The following is a 24,975-nucleotide window of genomic DNA, read 5'->3' on the forward strand; positions in this document are numbered from 1 at the left end:
GCTGTAAAACTTGAGGAAAATTAGGACCCTCTCTTTCTTCAGGCCATTTTAATTTAACAAGTGCATCTAGACATGAAAAATTCTTCTTAATGATTTTTTTTTTTAATCTAGTTACTGCACTGGGCTGGTGAATGTCTACAACACTGTCCCCTGGCAGGTGGGATCATAGCTCCTCAGGTACAGGTCCTGTGCCTGTTGCTACAGGAGGATGCTAAGACCTATAATGTTCCTAGAAAGCCACAGATATCCTTGTTTTACTATAGCAGTGATCATTGGTGTATACAAGTTAAAATTGGCTGTACTTAACCACTCAGGACTGCCTCTTGTACACTAATGAAATTTTAATGAATGCCTTTGAACCATCCTTTATGAATTTTTTAAAAAATGATGCTGCCAAGGGTCCTCCAATGAGTCAGCCAAATGAGAATAACCATTAGTGAATCAGCCTGCTTTTTTCAGGTACCACAAAATTACTGTTGGATAGATCTTTGTAACACACAGATGTTACTATTCCTGCTGTGAGGAAACAAACACTGTATTTTTCAGTGGCCTTAGTTTGGTGAGCTGTTGTTAGAGAAATGGAATGGGGTTTTCAAAATATTCCACTTTAGAAATGTCACATAGGTTAGTTCTTAAAGAAAAAGTCATAAAAGCTGCCATTTAAACTATTTTCATTCTGTTATTGTTAACTGGCTAACTAGTGCTGACACTAGTCATATCCACTATTTTTTATTTGAGGCATCCTGTGAGATGTTCACCAGGTTTTCTCCACTGATCTGGACCATGTGCCTCTGGTCCCCAAATATGGGTGATATCTGTGGCCTTGGTTGTTGCTCAGTGATCTGAAGGATGGGAACAAGGCATGAATCAGAGTTGTGTGCTGGCGTGGGTATGTGAGAGGAGGAATTGGTGGCTAGGCCTGGGCGGTGTATCATCCCTCCTGCACAGGGCACAGCTGCAGATTGAGGCAGATGAAGCTGATTTTAACTGTTTAGGAGCTAAGGAAAGGGTTTAATGTCACCTGAGAGGAGGTAGGGCCCTGGCAAGGAAAGGCACTGCCTCCTTTTTGTCTGTGAGCCTGGAGGTAATGCACACCAGGTCCAGGCAGCTGAGTGGATGGTCCTCTCAGGGCTCCTCATGGCTTTAACCATGCTGAGGGGCTAAAACTGAAATGACGTGATGTCAGGGCATGCAGCTATAATTTTTTACCCTTCTGTGTTTTCACAGCAGTGACACCAGTCTGAATCAGGGCCTGAAGCTGTCCTTGGCAGGTCTAGCTTTCCTCCCTGTTCCTCCTGAGGGACAGAAGGTACCATCCATCAGTGCCACAGGCTGCAAGAATGAGGTGCTGTACATAGAATTACATTAAACGCAATAAGGATGGAAGGCTTGATGATAGTGTCCAGAGAAGGGTAACAAAACTGGGGAAGGGTTTGGAGAACAAGTCTGATGAGGAGTGGCTGAGGGAGCTGGGGATTTTTGCTCTGGAGGAGGCTGAGGGGAGACCTTATCGCTCTCTACATCTACATAAAAGGATGTTCTTCTCCAAAGTAACTAGTGATAGGACAAAAGGAAATGGCCTCAAGTTGCATCAGGGGAGGTTTAGATTGGGTATTAGGAAAAATTTCTTTACCGAAAGGGTGGTCAGGCATTGGAACAGGCTGCCCAGAGAAGTGGTGGAGTCACCATCCCTGGAGGTGATAAAAAACAGCGTAGACGTGGCACTTCAGGGCATGGTTTAGAAGGCATGGTGGTGTTGGATTGACAGTTGGACTTTATGATCCTAGAGGTCTTTTCCAACCTTAATGATTCTATGGTTGGATGATAAACCTTAATGAAGAGGTAATTTTTTTTTTGCAAAAAGGATGAATTCTGGACTTCAAAGGCCTGCTCTCCTGCCACAGCAGGTGAAGGCACCCCGCTCCTCACCTTCCCCTTCGCCTCCTCAGCACTGGGGCTGGAATTGTGGCGGTCCCTTTAAGACGCTCACCATTTTGCGCGCTGCCCTGCACCAAGATGCCGCCCCGGCCCTCACTTTCCCTTCCCCACCTCTCCCTCGCCTCATTATCCCCACAGGTGCCGCCCACTCACCCTCGTCGGCCGCGCCCTGCACAATGATGGCGGCGTGCCCGTCTCGTCATGCCCGTTCCCAAGATGGCGGCGCCCTCCACCCCATCTCGCTCTAGTGGCGGTAGCGGCGGGACGGGCTGATGGCCGCCATGCGGGGCGGGTGAGGTCAGTTCCGGGGTGGGGTCGCCGCGGTGCGGTCAGGGGCGAACAAAAGGAGCCGGCGTTGGGGAGGGCGGGGGAGAGGCGGGCCAGGTGGGTGCTTTGTGGTGGGGGCCGTATCGCGCCGCGGTCCCCTCAGCGGCCCGGGTGCGGGGACGTGTCCTCCGGGTGGGGTGGCTGTGAAGGGAGCGGGACGGGACCGGACCGGACCGGCTCCCGCGGTGGGTAGGGCGGGGGGCGCAGCCCTGAGGGGAGGGCAAGACAACGGCTAGGTGGGGCTGAGCTGCTCCCCTCGCACCCCCTCGGGCGGGATTTGCTGACTAATTCGGCAGTAATTCGTTTCCTCCGTGTCCCTGCCCTGTCAGGCGGCGAGGCAGCCCGCGGCGGCGGGGAGCCGGTGGGTCTCCCCTACGTCTGTGGGGCGAGGAGGGGCCGTCCCTGTGTGCTGGGTATCCCCTCCGGGGGACCTCGCCTCTCCGGCGAGGGGGAGAAGTCCTGCCTTCGTTACCTGGCAGGAGTGCTGGGGACGGAAGGGACGCAAGTTGGTTGGTTTTGTTTTATTTATATCTTACAGAGGATGTATTTTCTGTTTCTGGAAGCCGAGGTGCTGTGGCAGGCTTGCGGGCAGATGGGGCTGGTGCAGTCAGTGGCAGTGCGGAGCCGGTCCCGAGGTGTCCGGGCTCGGGGCTGGTGCTGAGGCCGTCGCCTGAGAGGAGACAGGGGGAGAAGGTCAGAGTCCTTTAAACGTTCCCTTTGCAGCAGTCTGTTACAGCTAAAATATAATAGCTTTGATTATGAGGGAGTTGCCTCAAAATCTGTCACCCTAATTGTAACTTTGGGGTCAGGAGGAACATATTATTGAACACCTTCACCGGTATGGGGGTTTTTGTGTGTGTTTTTTTTCTCTTCCTTCCTAGTGATGTCTCTTAATTTTTCCCTATTGTTGACAAAATGATTTCTGAAGTTCTGCAGTCCTCTTCTATATAGCTAGGAGGCTGGATGGTTGAGAATCTCTCAAAGCCTAGGTCTGTTCCCTTGTCTGTTTTCCCATGCCCCATGCTGACATGCAGGAAGCAAGAAAAAAACAAGCGCTGTTGTAGTTCTTGTTGATGGTGCTGAACTGCTGCCACTTTAAAAAAACTCATGTTCGTAGATATGTGTTAAGAGGAAAGGGGACAGTTGCTTGAATCCAGAGTGATTAGGAAGATGATCTACATATAAGGATACTCCTGATAGTAATATTTTTTAAAAAATTTAAACTTCTCAGACTAGAAAGTAGGTAGTAAAGCTGTTAATCCTTTTTCCCATCTAAAAATTTTTCCTCTTTCTTCCAGGAGGTTAATCTGTCTCTGCCACTTCAGGCTTAGTTATAATAGCAATGTTCAGCATCTCTTTTGGCTGGGTCTGCAACACCTGCTTTTTAGTAACTTCTGTTGGAATGACAGATGTTGGAGGTTCCTTCCTCCAGAGAGTTTTACTTAGCTCTTAGAGCTCTTACCACCTTTCAAGGTATCAGGGTGTCTCTTTCTGGTTCCTAGTGATCTTCTGAGTTGTTCCTTGCTTCTTGGATATCCTTTACCAAGCTTTTACATAACATGGTCCCTCTGTGAACTTAGTCCCCTCCTCTTTGCTGATAATCTGTTTCATTTCAGGGAAGCTGTTCCCATGGCGTGTGGGGAATGCAACGCTTCAGCACCCGCTCAGGATCCAGCACGCAGGAACATCATCCACTTCCAGCACAGAGAACTGAAGTGCAGATAGCAGAACCCAGCTACAGGGTAAGGGCTACAAGCCAGCTCTGGAGTGGTAAAGTAAAACAAACAAACAAAAAAATGACCGGGATACTACTTAAACGCAGTTGCAGAGCACGGGGTAGTGATGAGATGACTGATAAGGAGCAACGGGGAAAGGTAGTTGATCAGAGGGTGATATGGGGAGAGTGGTGGCATGCTAATTGAATTCTGTGAGCCCTTAGTCAGCTTGAAGATAAAAAAAAGAGTAAAGGAGCTGAGCATTGTCCAAAGTAGAATATAACTGTTATATATTCATCCATACATCTAACTTCTGGCCAGATAAAACCCCCAACTTCTCATTGCACTAAACAGAACATATTTGAAGGGTGTCAGTAACTGGTTTGGTGACTGTTGCCTAAAAGGAACGCAGCTGAGAATTACCGAGAACTGTTCAGTTTGGTAGCTGTTCTTCCTCTTCCTGCAGGGTGATGTTTGTGTAGCTGTATAGCCATCTCCTAGGCAATTTTTCACAGTGAACTCAGGAGTTCTGTGCTGGCTAGTCACCCACGTGGGTGTCAATTAGGCAATGACAGAAACTAGTTGCAAGAAACTCCCTGCTTCCTTGGTTCTTCGCTAGGATAGTGATGAAAGGTATTGCAGAATTCTGTGCTTATTGTCAAGATGAGAAATGCTGGCCGGATTAGCAGTGTTCTGAGCAGTGAGATCTGCAGTATGTTGCTTCCAGAATACAAGTATCTCTAAGACTTGTTTAATGTTCTGGTTAGTGTTCTGCCTGTTCACTAATTGTTTTTCATACTGACCCTCTCACTGTGTTTGGCAACCTTACCCCTATTCATGTAGGTCAAAGACAATGTGCATAAACATTTCCTTAAAGTATGCCAGAAGCAATGCATTAAAGGCTAATGTTTTCATGTTTGAAACGTGCAGTGCCTGAAGCCTTCCAGTGGTGGCTTACTGAATGCTTGGAGTTGATTACATTCTAGTAAATGCTGCATGCATTCAGAAAGATGGTCTGTGGTTTGGGATTCTCTGATACTCTTTTTTTTTTTTTAGTAAGCAGTAGAGGTCAAATATATAAGTTATTGTGTTATTGCTGTGTGGTTGGAGCAGGCTTATTTAGAGGCCTGCGTGTAAGTCTTCCACATTCTTTCTAAAGTGTGTTGTTCAGTAGCATACTTCAAAAAGGAAGTGAAACTCCCTTCTGGTGTTAGATTGAGCCTAACTGTTATCTGGGAAAACGGGTGAGGTGTCAGGTGAGTGCTGATGGAGCACAGAGAAAGGTTTAGGAGTTCTGTGCAGGGCTTCTTAATATGAGGGGGGGATGTGTAGATATTGTTTCAGTAATGGTTGAAAATTAGCATATTCAGCTGCAGTGTGGTGAGCCTTCTTTGTGCGTTTTTTCAAGTGTTTTCAAAAATAGCCTCAGTTTAGGATATGCACACTAATACTGAACAGGTGTTTAACAGTCTGCATGTCTTGAAGAGCATATCTTCAATGCTTCCAAGCAGCTTTTTCCTTAAACTGTTGATGTGGTGCATGTATTTTGTATTGCAACTTGCAGTCAGTTCATACAGCTGGATTATACATGCCCCTGCTGCTGCTGTGAAACTGCATTTGAAACTAAAAGCTAGTCAGTCATGACCTCCCTGCTGAAATGATAGTGCTTCCTTCTCCTTGTGTCCTAAGCATTGTTAAGATTTGCTGTAAAATTACCTTGGCAATTGACAAAGCTCCTCTTCTGTGACAAATTTGCAAGCTGCTTCTCTAGCTACAGCCTACCTTTGTGCACTGTAAAGCTGTGTACTGCACTAGTGAACAGTAAGCCTCCTTGGTTTTATCAGATCTTCCTGATCAAAGTTTAGATGGCTTGTCTCTTATTAATTGACCACTGTGGTCAGAAAATGTTCTGAGCTGGTAGTCAGAGGCACTGTTTTGGAGCTCATAGTCCTGAAGGCAAGGGTTATAGGCTATGGTGAATATGTACTTATTTTACTTCTCTCCTCAGACAGGGGCTAAATATTATTGTGCTGATAGCTGATGCCTTATCTTGCTTTGCTCTCATCTGAATGTGCTTTCATCCTGTCTCATCTCTTTGAGTTTGAAAACAGCTGTGGCAACACCTGTGGATTTGTACATGTTGTGACAGTCTATCTACAACCAATTAAGATTATTCTTGCTTAAAAGTTTTTACTCACTTTAAATGTGTCTTGATTTCTTAATTGGTGGTTAGATGTCAAAGCTCTGCTCTGTCCACCATTTCTGTCTTTAGCTGAAAACAGTTGTTTAACTTCTCTTGTATGATTCTTCTCGATGCTGGAGTTAAATGCTGAATAGCCTTCTCCTGCAGCTGATGCGGTGTTTGAAGCTGGTCTGGTTGTTACATGTTAATGCTGTTGCTGTCTGTTTATCTTTAGTTACTAACAGAATTAATTCAATCACTTGCATTAGTCAGTACAAGGGAGTGTTTCATTGTGTCCTGTTGGAATAAGGCAAGCTCCAATGACCTGTCCTTGAAGCATCTTTTTTATGGCAAAGAGAAAATTAATTTTACATAGGAAGCCTGTGACCATGTATGTTCATCACTTATAAGCTGACACACATTTTTCTCTGGTTTGCATCCCTGTTGCGAGTCATCTGATAGCACATAAATTTACATATCTGTATGACGCCAACATATAGTCCCTGCTCCAAGTGTCAGCGATGCTGATAACTTCAGACTATGTCCAGTTCTGTGCAGCTGGGGCAAAGTACTGTCAGCAGTCAGAAAACGTGGCAGGCCAGGTCTCTGGCATGGATTGGTCTGATAGTGCAGATGTTCTTCCCTGTACTTGTTAGGACATGCTTGGTTGTGTGATGGTAAACAGGAGCTGTTGCACTGAACTGTTAAGAAAAGAATGTCAGTCCTGCATCTGACAGGAAGTCAACTAAGGGGTAGCTGTAAAGATGATAAAGTGCTATCTGTAGTGTAGACGGATCGTTCTTTTTCGTGAGTTTCCCTAAAGATGTTCTGACCCAGTTTGTTCACTTTGCCCTGCTGTATCTGTGACTTGGGTGGGGCTGCATGTTGCATACAGCTGCTGGATGGTTGTGTGAAAACCAGCTTACTTTGCTCTCAGTGTTCATTTCGCCGGCTGTTCCACTAAGTGAAGGGTGTAAGTTCTAGCAGCTGCTGTTCCATTACTCTAACCGCTGGTCTAAATAAGTGACCCTTTAGACTTCACATGTTCACTTGTCTACCTCAGAAGATGTTTTGTCCCACAGGAGGGATTAATTCTTTTAATGTAGAAAGGGTCTCAAGTAGGGATAACAGTTGGTCAGGGCTTTGGCATCTGGCTTCACTGCTCTTTCTTTCTAAACAGCAAAGGACAAAATCACTTGAGTTGTTCCATCTCATGTCTTGTACTTTTCAAGTTGGTCACATGGCTGTCCTTGTACTTGGAAGGTTTGCTGAGGGGTGCCTGAAAGCAGCTGTTTCAGCCTCCTTTTTTTTTGTTTAATTTTGGACCTAATAAACACAGGGGAGGAGACACATAAATTCCAAGTCTCATTTTTTACCAGCAAAGCTCTTCTGTTTCCTGGTTTTTGAAGAAAGAGCTCTGTCATGCCCTTCTTTAGGATTTCAGGTGGCAGCATGCTGGGGAGGGAAGCTTTGCTCTGTTAAAAAGTTACTGAAACATGTTGTAGCTCGTCGACGAGCAGGGCTATAGTCTTAAGAGCATCTCAAGGTTTTTCTTTCCCTTATCTACCTCTGATGCTGTTGGCACATGAACAACTCCCTTGTTTTCTGGTCTTTGGAGAGGTAAGAAATTCTGTCAGCAGTCCTTGACTTCTGCTTTGCAGTCCACAGTCTTACAAGGAAATCCACTGAGAGTTAAGAATATTTATAGTGGAAACTAGAGTTGCAAGATCCAACATACAATGTATCCATGTCTACTTATCTAAAACTGTATTATGAGACTGCCTCACTTGGAAGCTGCATGCCACTAAAGGTGAGGAGGACTTCCTTGATTTCAGGTAGGTCATGGAAGTAAGGGGTGGAAACTTAAATTCTTGTGCATGTCATGAGATCTTGTGTGTAGTCCTGTTTTGCCAGTAGGTCCATTAGTATCAGAATGGGCAATAGAAAGGAGGAGTAAAGAGGAAGCTGGATAAAGTATTCAGCAAATGATGAGTCAAGCTGACAAACTAGCCAGTGAAACAGAACAGTGATGTTGTTTCTGTTCATTTTGTCCCTAGCTGGATATGCTGGCCAACAGTTGCAGGCAGGAATTTCAAGTGCTGCTCAGCCAGGTGTCTGTCACAATAAGTCCATCTTTACTTGTTTAGGTTCGATGGTTTTAGATAGGAGAATTGTCCAAATTGGAGGATGTTTGCTCCTGCAGCTCTGTTAATACCTTGAACTTGTTAATTATCACAAGGGTCCTGGGTTTGTGGAAAGCATTCATTCTCTCAGCTCTGTCAGCCTTTGTCTAGTAAGGTACATGCTGCTTTACGATGTCTGTCAGCCAGATATGTTTAATCTTGTTTCTGACCGGTTTTACTATTTAGGTGTGGTGTGCTCAGGAGGTCCCTGTTCTTCTAACATGAGTGATTATCTTTCTCCTCCAGGTGTGTCTAGTAAAACATGGGATTAGTACCTGGTGATGCTTATGGTTGGCTGAAGTCTGGGTAGGTTTGGCAGCTGGTTATGTAAGTCTGAAACTGCTCTTTCTTCTGTTTTATCAGCCTGTTCAGCACTATTGGTGAGGCTGTGTTGCACATAGTAGGTACATGCCCAGCAGGCTGAGGTAGGGATGATGTCTGGCAAAAGGAGTCCATTTTGGGATGTGAACTTGGATCCAGGTGGATCTGCAGGCACTGAATGTGTATGTAGTCTCTAAATGTAGAATGTGCAAAGATTTCAGGAGCGTATTTAGGCTGAATTGATCCTGCTGTATGATAATGAGGCTTTAGCATTCAGATCTTTCCCACTATGATCTCAGATATTGCTGCTGTAAACTGTCCTGGAGTTGGTCTCTTTGGATATGTATTGTAGTGCTCAAAGTAGTGCTGTTTTGGTGCAGCTGAAACCCTCAAAGGTAAAGTAATTTCTTGGGGGGTGGGGAATGAGGGACTGCTCAGGGACTGTGGTAGCTAGGAAAGCACTGTGGAATGCAAAAGCTGAAACACCTCTGAGACAGACACTGGTAAGATTTTCTTCCCCCCTACCCCCCACCCCCGTGCAATACCTAAAGCCTGCCTATTGAATTATACCCTTGGAAACCTTACTTTATGCTTCTGATGGTATGTTGACAGTTTAGGCAGAGATGTTCTGACCTATCAGCTTATGCAAGTTTAATGAAATCAACTTGCCTTTAAACCTGAATAAAGCACTTATTCAAAATCTCAGTATTGATGCCTTCCATGTGGCAGAGCTAACTACACTGTAAGCAAATCTGAGCTCCAGCTGGAAAGTTCTGAAACTTGGGGTATATATGAAGGAGCTTGGATCCTTCTTCACCAAGACTGCTCTGACACAGCACTTCTTTTCTACTTATGACTATTCCTGCCTATGAACTCTTTCACGCAGTTCATGTGTTCTATGCTGAGCCTTCAGTGAGGCTACATGACAGCTGACTTAGCAAATGAAGATTCTTCACATTAAACACTTTACTGCTGACAAAGCACACTAGAGTTCAACTTCTGAAAAGAGTAGAAGCTTGAGATCTCTGCAGTCTGCCTGCTGGTCCTGCAGAACTTGGACTGGTCTTGGTCACAAGGGAGGTAACTTTATTTTTGGCCAGCTGTCCTCATGAGAGGATTGTTCTTAGTATTATGCCAGATTAATATCCTCTGTAAATAATTCTGTTCCGCTGCCTGTGCACATGTTGGGAAAGTCTGTGTTCCAGCTACCTGCATGGTTTCTATGTAATGTTTGGAATCACAGTCCCTATGGGAAGAATCCTACCACTCAGGGGAGTGTCAAGTGACAGAGATAGCCCCTGAGAATCTGACTTCTTGGAGTTAGTCTGCTGCTGTCATCAACCGCAGCAGCAAAACTGCTTGCTCTAACCCAGAAGGGAGAGTGTTGCAACAAGAATCGCATTCTAAAATGATTACAAAATGGAGTCCACAAAATAAAGATGACATTTGCATCTTGATGCAGAACTGTCTTTCAGGAACTAGAAATGAATTACACGCATGGGAAATCTGGGTGAGGAGGCAGGCAACTTTCCCATCTACTTCCTTGAGTTTTGGGTGGGCAATTTTCCCTCTTACTGCAGATGCTGGGAGTAAGATTAGATAAGACATAACAAATTTCAGCTTCTGTAAAGGTGGCCCCTAGGTTTACTGTTGTTCTTCTGGGATTTAAACAAGGTCTCTGCCGCTGCCAGGAGGAGCGGGGGACTTGCTATGAATGTCCTTTTCTTCCTTTCTGTCATTGTTACTGGAAGGCAGGAGATTTCCTGCTCCACCCTACCAAGGTTTAATTGCTGACATTGAGCCACAGTAGACTCTCATGGGACAGCCAGATGATTTTTTTTAGCTGTCTTGTAGGTGTACAATGTAAAGGGAAATTTTCTACCCCATGTAACTGGTAAATAGAATTAGGGAGCCTGCTGTGCTAATTTCTTGTTGGTTTCTTCACTAGCTATCTTGAGATACAAATCAAAGTGAGTGCAAGGTTAATTTCTTGTGAGAAGAAATTAGGTACTTCCTGGATTGGGAAAAACTAGCAACCCAGCACTACAACTCAAGTCTGCAAATGCCTTCAGGAATTGGGATCTCATTACTAAAAGATCTTCCCTATTTCATAAGTGTATTAGGGGTGACTGAAGGGCCTGACAATTTCTGCAAAGGTTTCCCTACCAGGAGTGATAAAGCACAGGAGGAAGGATCTTTGGGGAGAAGTGGTATCTAGGCAAGAGAAGGAAAGAGGCAAATACATTTTTTCCTTGGTGTGGGGTAGGGAGGAAGAAGGAGTTATTTAAATAGGGAGCAGTTCTTTTATGAACAATATCGGTGTCTTTTGCTGCATGTTTCTGAAAAGAGGAATAGAATCTTACACAGCATTTATGGAGAGCAAAGAATGGTATAGCAGCATTTGTGTTACATCTTAGATGTAGTTTAGAAGGACTCACTACAAAAGCTTTCCATCACATCTGGCAAGAGAGTTTAAGGAAGAGGTGTACTTGCTGGCAGACTGCCATTTGACTCTCATGGAGCCTTAGGGCGGTGTGTGGTGAGACCTCTGGCTCTTAACCCAGGGGCCTTTGAGAACTGAAGCTCACCTGCAGGCAGAGTTGGATTTCAGAAGCTAAGCCATGTCAAAGTTAACTGTTCCAGCAGAAGACTGCAGTAGGTTTTGATGTTCTCCTATTTTGTTCTCCTTTCTCTCTTATTTGGACCATCCAATTGCAGGACCCTACTCTCTGGATGATTACAGTGAGGAGGGATGCAGAGAGTTACAGGGAGGGCATGTGTGTTTTTGTCTTGTTTGTTTTTCCTAGTGGTCCTGCCCTGGCTTTCAAAACTTTACAGAGAAGCCAGGAAATTCAGGTACTGAAATTGTCTTGCTTTCCTAGCCTGGTGTAATAGGGGTCCTAACAAAAAAAACCCACAAACAAAATACCCCTACAAACAAACAAAAAACCCCACCAACCAAACAAAAAAGCAACAAAGTAGTATGTATTCTTTTTGGTGCTTTTGAAGAGGGAGGGAATGGATGGGTAAGGGGGCTGGGATAGTATAAGACTTCTGTCAGAGCTATAGCTGCTTCTGCAGAAAATACAAATGTGAAATGGGGTTTGAATTTGAGTTTTCTTGTCTGTGTAGACAAACTGAGGAGACATACATCACCAGGAGCTGTTTAACTGCTGGTTTTATCTGAGGTGTTCTGGAATGCAGGGGGTGTAAAGAAAACGTCTGTACCCTGTTTTATACTGGAATTAGTATTTCTGTAGTATGCAGAGACAGCTCTTGTCAAATGTATCTTGCAGATGGACTCTTTTTTCTCTGAGGTGGATGTATCCAGAGAGGGAAGCTGAGGCATGGTTGAAATGCCTTGCAGCAAGCTAGTAACAGGACTGGGAGGTGGGTTCTGAACACCCTGTCAGTCCTCTTATTCTAGCTGTTCAGAAGATGTTCAGTTTTGTCTGTCCTTCCCTGTGAGTGTATAATCCTCTTGCCCTAATCTGCTCAGTGCAGTCCATTCTGCAGAGGCATGCCAGCCACTTTGTTAGTGCTCTGCACCCTAACAAGACAGTAGTTTCTTCTGACAGTGCTGTATATGGCTATTTGCATCCCTTGTTTCTGCATCCTGTGCCAGGATTGCATGAGTTTACTGGTTGATAATTTAAGAGATTTGCTGGTCTGACTTGTTTTACTAAACTTCTAAAACAGGTATTGCCATTTTATCTCTCAAATTCCCCACTCAAAAAAAAGAATTGCATTTAGAGTTACCCCAGTCAGTCTTTTGTGATGGGCAAATGTAGTATTGGAGCTGGATGGGCAGAAGGGCAAACACTTCTTGGGGATGGCTGTCATCTTTCAATCTACCACCTCTCGTTTCTTGCACCATTCCCGCATAGCACTATGTCAAAGCTGGCATTTTACCATTTATTGTCGTAAGCAGCAAACCAGGGAATAGAGTTCTGTATTTAGTATTGCTAGTGAATGTGGTGCTTTTTGAGTTCACATTAGGAAGGGTTTCCTTTGCAGTTCTGTGCTAGAAGTTGATTTTTAAATACAAACTTGAATTCTACCAAAGCAGGTGGTGTGGGCATCCGACTTGTCAAAGAGAACTTTCTCCCAGCCAGCGGTATATAGAAACCTGCTACCAAACCTCAGTCCCCCAGTACTTGTGGGGACTGTTTGTACAAGTAATATCTTATGGGTTGGCGAAATATGATGGAATTTTTGCTCTTCCTCCTTTACAGTTGAATTCATGGGAGTTTCAAAATGACCGAAAGACTAGTGTTTGCCCTACTCCTGAACTTTGCTAGCAAGTATGATGTGATATTACTGTGCTTTTTACCATCATTAGAACAAGTTACAATGACTTCATGTTCTTTGGTTGTGTTGCCTGTCAGAGAGGGGAATTTTGTGAGCTCAGTTATCCTTGGATCAGTCAGGCTTCAGGGCTTTCTATGGCTTTTTGAAGAATGTGGTCGAAGTTTCATCTGGAAGTCTGAAGGACAGAACAAGCACTGCCATAAGGCCTCTGCTTCCCAGAACCTTTTGATTTCCTTTGTGACACTTAAATCCCAGCTGAGATAAACTCTAGGTGGGAGTGGTTGGCCAGGGAAGTGAGTTCTTCTTTTAAGTATATCTCCCCCTTCCTCTAATTCTGAATTAAATAAGGCAAAAGGCAGCTGTTACAGGATGTCAGTACTGAATCTACCAGAGGGAAAGTAACTAATCTTTCCTTGGAGAATTAATGCAAAGGAGGGAAGCCAAAACTACTTACGTGGAAAGAAAAGTCGTCATATCAGGCAACTTTGTTCTCTGTTCCAGCTTGCTTTGTCAATGTGATGTTGAGTTGCATCAGTGAAATGGTTCTAAGAAATATAACTGTATTGTATGTAAATCTTCTTCCTTGCCCCTGCAGTTTGAGAATGACACAAATGCAGAATTATTATTTTTCTAGCTCTGTAAAAACAGTAACAAACTCATGACAGCTATACTCTGTGTGTGGATTTTATCACTTCTAACAGTACTGGAAAATGCCTTAATCCCTGAAATAAAATCCCTAGATAAAACAGTAAATTTATAAATACTGGTCTGTCCAGGGTAGTTTAAGTCTGTCCTGCAAGCTTTCTTTAAGTGTGAATGTCTTGTCCCACAGACTGCTAATGATAAGTACCAGTTCTGATGTTTAGTGACAATTCATCTGTCAGGGGAGACAGCAACAAACTAACTTCACAGCCGCAGCTGTAGCAAATTATTCACAGGAAGCCTCATTCATTTGTTTCCAAGTGACTTGAAATTGGGCCTCTGTCTTGCTGTGCCAGTGCTTAAAACACAAGTTTCCTGATGCCCTCTTGAAAAGCAGAGCAAAACATTTTAAGCTAGTAATACCAGCTTCTGGTTTCATTTCAGGTGAATCATGATTCCAGTCACTGAATTGCGCTACTTTGCTGACACTCAGCCAGCATACCGCATCCTGAAGCCATGGTGGGACGTCTTCACGGACTACATTTCCATAGTGATGCTGATGATTGCAGTGTTTGGAGGGACGCTTCAGGTCACCCAAGACAAAATGATTTGTTTGCCATGTAAATGGGTTACCAAAGACTCTTGCAATGACTCAGTCAGAGGTTGGACAGCCGCAACCCCAGAGCGTACCTACTATAATTCTAGTCTTGTTCCCTCTACTGATACAGGGCCTATGGGGATCCGATACGATTTGGACAGGCACCAGTATAACTATGTGGATGCAGTGTGTTATGAGAACCGTCTTCACTGGTTTGCCAAATATTTTCCTTATCTGGTGCTGCTACATACACTCATCTTCCTGGCTTGTAGCAACTTCTGGTTCAAATTCCCAAGGACCAGCTCCAAGCTAGAGCATTTTGTGTCTATTTTGCTTAAATGTTTTGACTCTCCGTGGACAACGAGGGCATTATCTGAGACAGTGGTGGAAGAGAGTGATACCAAGCCAGCGTTTGGGAAAATGAATGGCTCCATGGACAAGAAATCCTCCACAGTCAGTGAGGATGTGGAAGCCACCGTTCCCATGCTGCAGAGAACAAAGTCTCGAATTGAGCAAGGGATTGTGGACCGTTCTGAGACCGGTGTCTTGGACAAAAAGGAAGGTGAACAGGCCAAAGCACTCTTTGAAAAAGTTAAAAAGTTCCGCACGCATGTGGAAGAAGGAGATATAGTTTATCGCCTGTACATGAGACAGACCATCATCAAAGTGATCAAGTTCATTCTGATCATCTGCTATACTGTTTACTATGTCAACAACATAACATTTGATGTTGACTGTAAAGTGGATATTGAGAGCTTGACTGGCTACAGGATGTACCGCTGTGCTCATCCTTTGGCCACTCTCTTCAAAATCTTGGCATCTTTCTACATCAGTTTGGTGATATTCTATGGCTTGATCTGCATGTACACGCTCTGGTGGATGCTGAGGCGATCTCTCAAGAAATACTCCTTTGAGTCCATCCGGGAAGAGAGCAGTTACAGTGACATTCCTGATGTGAAAAATGACTTTGCTTTTATGCTCCATCTGATCGACCAGTATGACCCTCTGTACTCCAAGCGCTTTGCTGTCTTTCTGTCAGAGGTGAGTGAGAACAAACTGCGGCAGCTGAACCTCAACAATGAGTGGACTTTGGAGAAGCTGCGCCAGAGGATCACCAAGAATTCCCAGGATAAGCTGGAACTGCATCTTTTCATGTTGAGTGGCATTCCTGACACGGTCTTTGACCTCATTGAGCTGGAGGTCTTGAAGCTGGAGCTTATCCCTGATGTCACTATTCCCCCAAGCATTGCTCAGCTCACCAGCCTTAAGGAACTGTGGCTCTACCACACAGCTGCCAAAATTGAGGCTCCAGCCCTTGCCTTCTTAAGGGAGAATTTGAAATCTCTCCACATCAAGTTCACAGACATCAAGGAGATTCCTCTTTGGATTTATAGCCTGAAGACACTAGAGGAGCTTCATCTGACAGGGAATTTGAGTGCTGAAAACAACCGGTACATTGTGATAGATGGATTGAGAGAGCTGAAGAGGCTGAAGGTGTTAAGGTTGAAGAGTAACCTTACCAAGCTGCCACAGGTGGTGACAGATGTTGGTGTGCATCTTCAGAAGCTTTCCATTAACAATGAGGGCACCAAGCTCATTGTTCTCAACAGCCTTAAGAAAATGGTCAACTTGACAGAGCTTGAGCTGATCCGTTGTGACTTGGAACGGATTCCTCACTCTATCTTTAGCCTCCACAATCTGCAGGAGATAGACCTGAAGGACAATAACCTAAAGACCATCGAGGAAATCATCAGCTTCCAGCACCTACATCGTCTCACTTGCCTTAAATTGTGGTACAACCACATTGCCTACATCCCCATGCAAATAGGCAACCTAACTAATTTAGAGCGCCTTTACCTGAATCGTAACAAGATAGAAAAGATCCCTACCCAGCTCTTCTATTGCCGAAAACTTCGGTACTTGGATCTCAGCCACAACAACCTGACTTCCATACCACCAGACGTTGGACTCCTTCAAAACCTGCAGAACCTAGCTGTGACAGCCAACAGGGTAAGTGAGCAAGGAGCTGAGTGTTACTGTGTGAGTGAAAGTAACCCTGGCACTTCTGTTATGTGTGATTAAACATGCTACAGTGGTTTGTGAAATACTCCTGGCACTGCTGGTCTACTTAAATTCTCAAGCTTTTGTTTCTCTCTGAGGGGTTTATCTAAGGTGAAACATAGGCTTGCCCCAGAGTTCTTTGCTTTCTTAGAACTGCCCTTGTTCCGCAGCATTTCCTCTGGTAACAGTGAAACTGCTACTAAGTAGAAATTGGAGGCTGGTTAGAAATCCTGCCTGTCAGTTGTTTCTCTGCAGTTGGAAGCCTGCAGTCTGTAGCCAAGTACATACACTATGGCAGGAGCCACCTAGGGTGTGTATGTGCATGCCTTACAGCTTTGCTTACAGTACTTTGCATTTCCAGGGAATACTCCATAGTTTGGTCTTGTAAGCATGGACTTTTTGTGAGAAGATGGATATGGACAGGCTTATGAAAAATGGTTCTTAAGCTCTTGCTTTTAAAATTTGATGTCTTGTTCCGCAAAGGTGACTTGGGAGGGAGCAAAAGCAATCTTCTGCAGCATCCTTAGTCAGGGCAGAGTGAACTAAACCAGGTTTATCGTTTGGCAGACAGATGTGAAAGTGAACTGTGGCAATTCCTTGACTTTCAGAGAGGAGGAAAGATGATGGCACCTTGCTATGTCTCAGTATGATGACTGTGGGTTTTCTTGTGTAATCCTGGATAGGATAAGTCTAAGTCTTAACTGTCTAAGCACAGGGCAGGTTAGAGGGGATGACCAAATGTGCTATGCTGCTCCATTACCACAAGTTGTTTCTTGGCTAGTGTTGGAGGGCGTTTATTTGCTTAAAGCAAACTGTACCCATGTTTTTTTCTGAATCTTTGTTCCTGTGTTTGGGACTAAGACTTCATTTACAATGTATCACAAAGATCAGTCTGTAGCTGGGCAGACTGGTGTGCTGAGTGGAATGTCTTGTTGAAGCTTTCATTCACTCTGTCTGCAAATTCCCAGGGTGCTCTTTTTCTCTTGGAGTTTATTACCACCTGAAGTTGCAACAGGCTCTAACATAACTACAAATTGCAGACAGATCTAATTAGTGGCTTCTGAGTTCGTCTGAGAACAGACAGTAGGATTGTCCTGGAGCAGTCCTAGTTTTCGCTGTCATCTATCAAGATCCTTACTGCTATTGGCAAGATGTATTCATAACTGAACGTTGTCGAATTCTCTGTGAGAGGCAGACAGAGCAGCTCTAGTGTAGTTTGGCTTTTCACAGGGGAAATGCTCTCAAATCCAGTGTCTAATTGGTAACACAGATTGGCATTACACAGGGTTCCTAAAATTCCAGCCAGCATTTTGAAGTTAGTGTCTGAAAGTTCAAGTCTGTTGTGCCGCTGCAGAATAACGGCAGACAAGCGGTGGCTGTTCAGCTATCCCAGTTTAAGAGCTGCTCGCTTGGTTTTTCCTGCACGAACAGACAGGATGGCTGTATGTCTGTATGGGTGGCTTAAGCTCTCGTAAACTTAATGATATGTGCATATCATTTCTTGTTAAGTTAAAAGCAAAAATATTTTGGGGGGGCAGGCGGGGATGATATGAGGAGTTTCTGAGCATGGCATTAAGCAAAGATGAGGGAATTTTAAAGATTCTTAAGGTGCTGTTCAGAACTTGGATAGTTCTGTACCATTTGTCTTCTGGCAACCTTCCTAGCACAGCTTCCAGAGGGTTAATCTGCAATGTATCCTCTGCAGTCTTGGGGTGGAGCCTCTCTTGGATGAAAAGAGTTAGAGGCAGCTGCATTTTCTGCAGCACAGTGTGGCACCACCCCTTTCTCTCTGAAAAAATGCTAATGCAACGGGAAGGCTGGAGCAACCTTCTCTTCAGTGTTTGCTCCTTTCTCAACTAAAGGTGGTGAAGACCCAGTGAAACAGCCAAGCTGTTTGTACCCTCTGCAGGTGCCTGTGTGAGGCCGCAGTTGCCCTGGGACTCCGACAGCCTGGTTGGTTACAGTAAATAGGGACAGCAAGGAACACAAGGACTGGTAGGCTGGTATTTCCCAAGGCCAGGAATTGTCTCAAATGTCCTCTTCTAACTCAGCAGTCTTAGCAAATAGAGACTTCTGGAGTTGGCTGGTACCAGTACCATTCTGGGAAGCAGGCTGTATTATAGCACATTGTTTCCTTCCTAAACCAATACTTGTCCCTTAAATAACACTCTTATTTTCAAGAGTCTGATCAAGAGTCTGAGCATGTTGCTGTTTGCAAAACACTTGACAGTACCAGTGGTGACGACTGAATTGAATTGTCTTTAATTGGTCTGGGCTCATCTTGGCTTTTCCTTGGACTCCATCTCATTCAGAACTGATTACAGTCTGATTTTGCTGTGAGTGATATCATGCATAATTTAAGTTTTCAAAAGGACACAGTTGCATTTAAAGGCAAATGATAGCCTCCAAGATGAGACTTTGAATTAAGGGGAAAATACTGAATTGCTACATTAGTTCATAGTCCTGTGTTTGTTAAACCTTAGCCATATTATTTTCCTAGAAATTCTTTTGGAGGACTGGACTATTAAAAGGCTTTAATAGAAATAAGCCTTATTAAATTAGTGACTCATGGATACATGAAGGTGGTGATGGGAAAGCTAACAGCTGGTGGCTTCTTTTTTTTGTTGTTGTTGCATTTTGGCAATGTCAAAAAAGCCCTAGGCTTTGGAGTCTAGAAAGCTCTTGCAACACTTTGTGGTGTTCAGTATAACACCAATTGTACAATGGCTACTTGAAGCAAAAGGGCTAGGATCCAATGATGGTATAAAGGGTTTGGAGTGGGAAAAAGCAATAGTGATGGGAGCGTGTGACAGTATAGACCACCTGTGAGCATGTTTCTGGTCCTCTAATGCTGTCCCTGATGTCTTCTGCTTTAGCCACCATCATTGGTGATCTCTGGTAACTAATGCAATAGTGTGTCTGAAAGAGAAATCCATACAATCATGGTGTAGTGACTTTTACTTTGGGAACAGTCCTTATGATGGAAAGCAGGAGCTCACTCAAGGGAAAAGTAGATGATTGAAAATAGGTGCTCTGTAAACCTTGAAGCATTGTGTGGGCTTGTTTGTCTCTTATGAGCATGTGTCCTGTTTGCTGGTGACTTTGCCTGTGATTTATCTTTTTTCAGATTGAGAGTCTCCCACCAGAGCTGTTCCAGTGCAGGAAGCTGAGAACCTTGCACCTGGGAAACAATGTGCTGCAGTCACTTCCATCCCGGGTTGGAGAGCTAACAAATCTGTCACAGATAGAGCTGCGAGGGAACCGCTTGGAGTGCCTGCCTGTGGAGCTGGGAGAATGTCCTCTGCTGAAACGCAGTGGGCTTGTGGTAGAGGAGGACTTGTTCAACACACTGCCCTTGGAAGTCAAAGAGCGGCTGTGGAGGGCAGACAAAGAGCAAGCTTGAAGCCCTGAAAAAGGGAAGAGCCTCTGACCAACTAGAAGGAAACAAAAGGCCATTCCAGTCCCCTTTTCCCCAGATCCTCCCTTTTATTCCCTCCGATCACTACCAGACTAGCCAAGGGGTCCCTGAACAAACATGACTCTGAGGTGGCTTCTTGCCTCAGATGGAGGATGGGGGAAGCTTGGGATCAGGATGAGGATCAAGAGAGATTAATCGGCCTCTGAGCAAGGGCCAGTGGAAGTGAGAGGTGATGCTGTTGTTCTGGACAGGAAGTGGGCTGAGGTGGATGGTGCTGGTGAGAAGAAATGACCTTTGACTGGAGGAGAAAATGGAATGTGGGGATTGCTGCATTACTCCAAACGGGGCTTATATGTGTCAGGGACTGAGAGTGTCCAGTGTCCTTCAAGGAAAGATCAAGAGACTAGAAAACCTCTTGAACCTCCATCTCTTTCTGTGACACCTGGTACTGTTTCCCCTCTGACTCAGAGATTCAGTCAGCGAGGCCCCACAGTGGGGTGAGATAGGATACAGACAGCTGATTTTATCTAGATGCTGGCATTAGGATTTGGGGGATAAACTTCTCTCAGACATCAGCTGGAATGCAGGATCTTTTTTTTTTACCAATTGTCTTTCCCCTTTGCACTCCATTGCCCTTCACTCCTTTGCACTCCATTGTCCTTCTCCTCTGCTCCTGGAGAAGGAACCAAACCCCCTCAAACTCTATCTGCTCATTTAAGATTGCACTATTTTAACAGTTTCAAGTCACTTATGGTGATGAGTAGATCACATAGCATCCTTCTCCAGCTGATGTGCTGGAGGCACTAACTGACATAATTCCAGAGCTTTAGCCTGTTCTGAAATGGATGGTTGTAGTGCAAGTGAGAAAGATCTGGATAAAAAACAGTCAGACTGTCTAACCTACTCTCCCAGAAGCATTAGAGTTGCTTCAGGATCTGGCTTTTAAAGTTATTAAGCTACTTTTAAATTCCTGGTATTTTGTCACATATCAAATATGAACATACAACTGGCCAGTGTGTTGGGGCATCTCCTGGGGTTGGTGGTGTTAGTAAACAGGAACACTCGGGCTTCCTCTGCACAACTTGCCCCTCCACCCCCTTTAAGTTTTTCATTAATGCAGTCTACAGAGCTGAATGATTGTTCTTTTCTGTTGTCATCCTCACTTTTAACAGCTGTCAGTTCCTGTTACACCTCTTGACCTAAATAAGAGGCTAATGCTGATTGAACCTGGTGCTGGAAAAGAAACCTGTCCTCCTGTTCCCCTTTTCATTCCCTCAGCATTAAGGAGCAGTATGAGCGTCCTCTGTGGACTGGGCTCCTCTAGATCCCTGGGACAGAGCAGTCTTTATTGAAACAAGTCTGACCTGTTTGGTATTGTTTGACAAAAAAACCCCAACCTTCTGCACTGGCAGGGGTAGATAACTTGTAATAGCTACTGATAATCAGGATGTTCTTAAGGTGGGGCGGTTAAGGTGTGCCTCCAATACATCCGAAGTCTTTTCTATCAGAAGGAAGAGGATGCTCAAGGACTTGCAGGTCCTCGTAATACTCTGCATCAGACCAACAGGTTGGCCTCAAGGTGGAGTGCTGCAAGCTGAGGAGTGAGAAGTTTGGAGGCCTCCCATGTGTACAAAAGGGGGAAGCTGCAGCCATCTCCAAAGTGGTTCCTTGCAAGCTGCCAGTGAGTGCCCTGGCTTAGGAAATCATGGTGATTGTTTAGATGTTGGGGCAACAAGGCACGCTGTGGCTTTCTTCATCAGATGTAAGATATGAAATATATACACTAAAAATGCTGAGACCATGAACAATGTTAACTGGGCTCTGGATTTGTTGATGTTCAGATGCTTAAATAAAGCTATGTTAAAATCCAGGAGATCTGTTTATAAAACTGCTTTTAAGAAAGATGTAAATTCTGCCTCCCTTAGTCCATTCATTATGAAATGTTTAAATAGACCAGGGAATAATATAATTAGATATCTTTATCTGGAAGGCAAGGTACTGTAAAAGCTCTTCTTGTTTCTAACAGGGTTATTGTCTTGAAATTATATTAGAGTTGGGGCTGCTGCAGAAAGGATTGGAAAGTATTGATGCTGATGATGCTTGGATTGTACTTTTTCTATTTGCACAAGCATTTTGGATCAACAGAGAGGGCAGAAGTGGCTAGGTGGACTTAATGCTTAAGTAAAGCAAGAATGGCTTCGGGCTTAGCTACAGGAATACTCTTTTCCAGTCAGTTCCTCGTGGTGGTTGTGGGGGCTGTTTCAATTGTGAAGGAAATGTCCTTTCTGTGTGCCAAAAGACAGCGCTGGAGAGTAATGGCTACTAAATGGAGGCTTTAACTCTGTTTTGTATTCAAGGCAACCAGGTAGCTGGTTTGCAACAAGCGTATTTTAGAGTAGGCAGAGCTGAAAGGGCAAACGCCTCACAAGGTTTTCACCTAGCTTACAGGAGCAGAGAGATTTCTTCTGTATGTCTAGCTCATTGTAGATGAGTACTTTGACTCTTGATTCTAGCTGTGGTCTTAGTTATACAAACTAAACTTTACACAGCTATGTTAGAAGTTTCTATAAGCAGCTCCTGAAAGTATGCTGCGGTGCTTCTAGAAGCTTGCAAGCCTCCTGAACTGCAATGTATCTCAGTGCTGAGTCCACAGGACAAGTGGACAATAGGCTATTCTGCTAGGAGTCAGAGACTCTCTGTAACTTCTGATCAAATTAGAGCCATACTCGTGCTGCTTGCTGAGTAGAGGCTGCCCTATGCCTGAGGTGTACAAAGCAATTGTAAGACAGGCCAGTATTGATCATGCATGAAAACACTAGCTTTTTGCTGCTCTTGAAGTATTCCAAGCTCAATATTTGTTTTGGTCATGGCTGTTAGGGCTTGAGATAGCTTCCTGTGTGGTAAAACTGGGATGAGCAGTCTAACTTCTTGTACCAGAAACACAGGTGGCATAAAAATACATTGCCGCTCTGGAAGACAGCAATATGTATTATGTATTCCTGATATGTGCTTCTTGGTCTTCCCTCAACTAGATACTGATTCCAGAGTATCAGTCTTGTCTGAGATGGAGGAAGCTTTAAAACTTCAAGGATAGGGTCTAAACCATGAAGTCCTGAATGTGTTTACTGCTCAGGACTCCTGCAAAACTCAACCCACAGCAGAGTGAGTCATCCACTTCCCATACTTGTCTGGATTGCTCAGTCTTTGAGGGATGAGCTTACGTCAACAATCCTTTCTCATTTGCAAATATTCAATCAGCGTGTACTGTATCTCTTTAAGTTTCGTTCAAACGGAAGTTTGGGGCTTTATTTCTGACATTGATCTGTACATTCTTAAGTTCAATTTATGCAGACAATCAACAGTCTTGTCAGTGTCTTGTTCTCCTAGCAGGCTTTTCAAAGCATTCTTGTAGTAGCAAACCAGATTATTTATTAGCTGCTAAACCATACAACAATTCTAATTGAAACCCACTCTTTCCATAATAGCACTTCTGAGCTGAATGAGTCCTTGGAGCCCCTGTAGATCACAAGCATGCTCATCCCATGTTAGGACTGAAGGTTAATAAAATGGCATTCTACCTTTCCTGCTAAATACCCCAAAAAGTAATAAGTTGCAACTAATTATTTTGAACCAGCTGAAAGGCAAGGAATACCAAACTGATTAAATGTGTTAAATTTTGCTGTATCTCTGAAACTATGCACTGGAATGTTTAGCTGAATTTGTTCTTTGTTTAAGATTTTCTGATTTTATTATGTGGTCCCTAGTTAATTTAGCAGCTGGAACTAATTTACTCTGCCAGTCTGAATGGTTAAATAGTTGTTACAGGTGTCTTTCATGATGTGGTGTTCTTTGGTATTAACTGACACTTCCTGATAATATCCTACCTCATTTTTTATTTTTGTCATTACCATTTACACACTCCATTTAGCTCACTTCATTTTAATTAAAATAAGTTCATTACTGTAACTAGTATTAAGCAGCTTTGTGTTGCTGAACCATGCTGAGGTCCTCTTTTTTTTTTTTTTTACTGAGAAGTGATTCTAGGAATTTTGAGAACAATAACACATCCTTTGCAGAGGATGAGTTGTAAGGAAAAAAGTTTCCAATATTATGGATTCAACAGCTGCGATAGTTTCCTCTCCTTACCTTTCTTCTGCTTTGGAAAGGGACTTGTGTGGTTTGAGTTCTTTCAATCTTTTTTTTTTCCTACTCCCCCTTCAGGAAAGGGGTAGCTTTTTTTCTCATTGATAGCTGTGCCTTCTGAAGAGGTACCTTAATGTAACTGCTCCAGAGAGGCACTTGTTCCTTCAAAAGTATTTGTAATAACCTGCCTGAAGCCAGCTGCTCCCTCTGATACTTTTTCTTTCAACTGTGGCGAGATTTCTTAACTTCTAGTGTGACTTCTCACTGACAAACAATATCATCATACTGCAAACAGCAGCATCGTCTACTCTGAAATGTTATCTAAAGTAAGGCTGTGTAAATGCTAACTAGTAAAACTATTGCTTAAACTTCACTTTGATTTTATTTTTGTCATTGCATTTTAAAGTTATTGTTTCCCTGCTGTTTGGCCATACGGTGGATCCTGTAGTTTTACTAAGCATGTGCCAAAACGGAGTGAGTTTTCTGCCCTACCTGTGCTCTAACAGTGCATGAAGCAGAACTGAAAGCGGGCAAGAGTATTGTTTGACTCAGACCTTCCTCCCTCCATCCCTCCAGCTGCAGTGGTAGGTTAATGTTAAACTGCTTTGGTAGTATGAAATCCTCCAGAAATCTCATCTCCAAAATCCCTTTTCAAATGTAGCTGTACTTGAATTGCCAGACCCCAATAGCAAAGGTGAACTTTGTGCAAATTCACACAAAGAAAGGCTTAATTTAGGATTTCTGGAATTACCCTTCCTCCCTCTCAGTCTCCTTTAAAGGAAGTTTATGGAACAATGGGGAAAATTTTTTCTAGAGGAGACTTGAGGAGAAGGGGCTAATGAGTCTGAGTCATCTTCTACAGCTGACAAATGTTTCTAAGTGAGACACTACTCATGGCTTAAACATTGTTCACTCCCATTTTGTAAATGTATGAGCAGGGTTGTGGTTTGGCATCCGAGACCTGCAACTTGGTGTAACATTTCAGAATCATGACATTCACTTTGTATGTGGGATTGTTTGGGCAGCTGATCAACAGCACCTCCACCTTAAGCACTGAAGGCTGCTATTGTTTTCTCTGAAAGACTTGTAAGACTGGACACTTTAACAGAATAAAAAATTTTAATTTTTAATTTGCA

At 43.8% G+C, this 24,975-nt stretch overlaps 1 protein-coding gene across 1 annotated transcript; it reads left to right on the forward strand.

Annotated features, from left to right (window-relative positions):
• The first annotated feature begins 2,238 nt into the window (after positions 1-2,238).
• Positions 2,239-24,975, forward strand: LRRC8A (leucine rich repeat containing 8 VRAC subunit A). The gene is made up of 5 exons (XM_075112639.1): positions 2,239-2,322; positions 2,804-2,958; positions 3,882-4,007; positions 14,064-16,227; positions 19,406-24,975. The coding sequence occupies exons 4-5, from the start codon at positions 14,071-14,073 to the stop codon at positions 19,679-19,681; spliced, it is 2,433 nt and encodes an 810-aa protein (XP_074968740.1). The 5' UTR covers positions 2,239-2,322; positions 2,804-2,958; positions 3,882-4,007; positions 14,064-14,070; the 3' UTR covers positions 19,682-24,975.

Source organism: Phalacrocorax aristotelis, chromosome 17 (genome assembly GCF_949628215.1).
Source record: "Phalacrocorax aristotelis chromosome 17, bGulAri2.1, whole genome shotgun sequence".
In the NCBI taxonomy this organism is placed as follows: domain Eukaryota; kingdom Metazoa; phylum Chordata; class Aves; order Suliformes; family Phalacrocoracidae; genus Phalacrocorax; species Phalacrocorax aristotelis.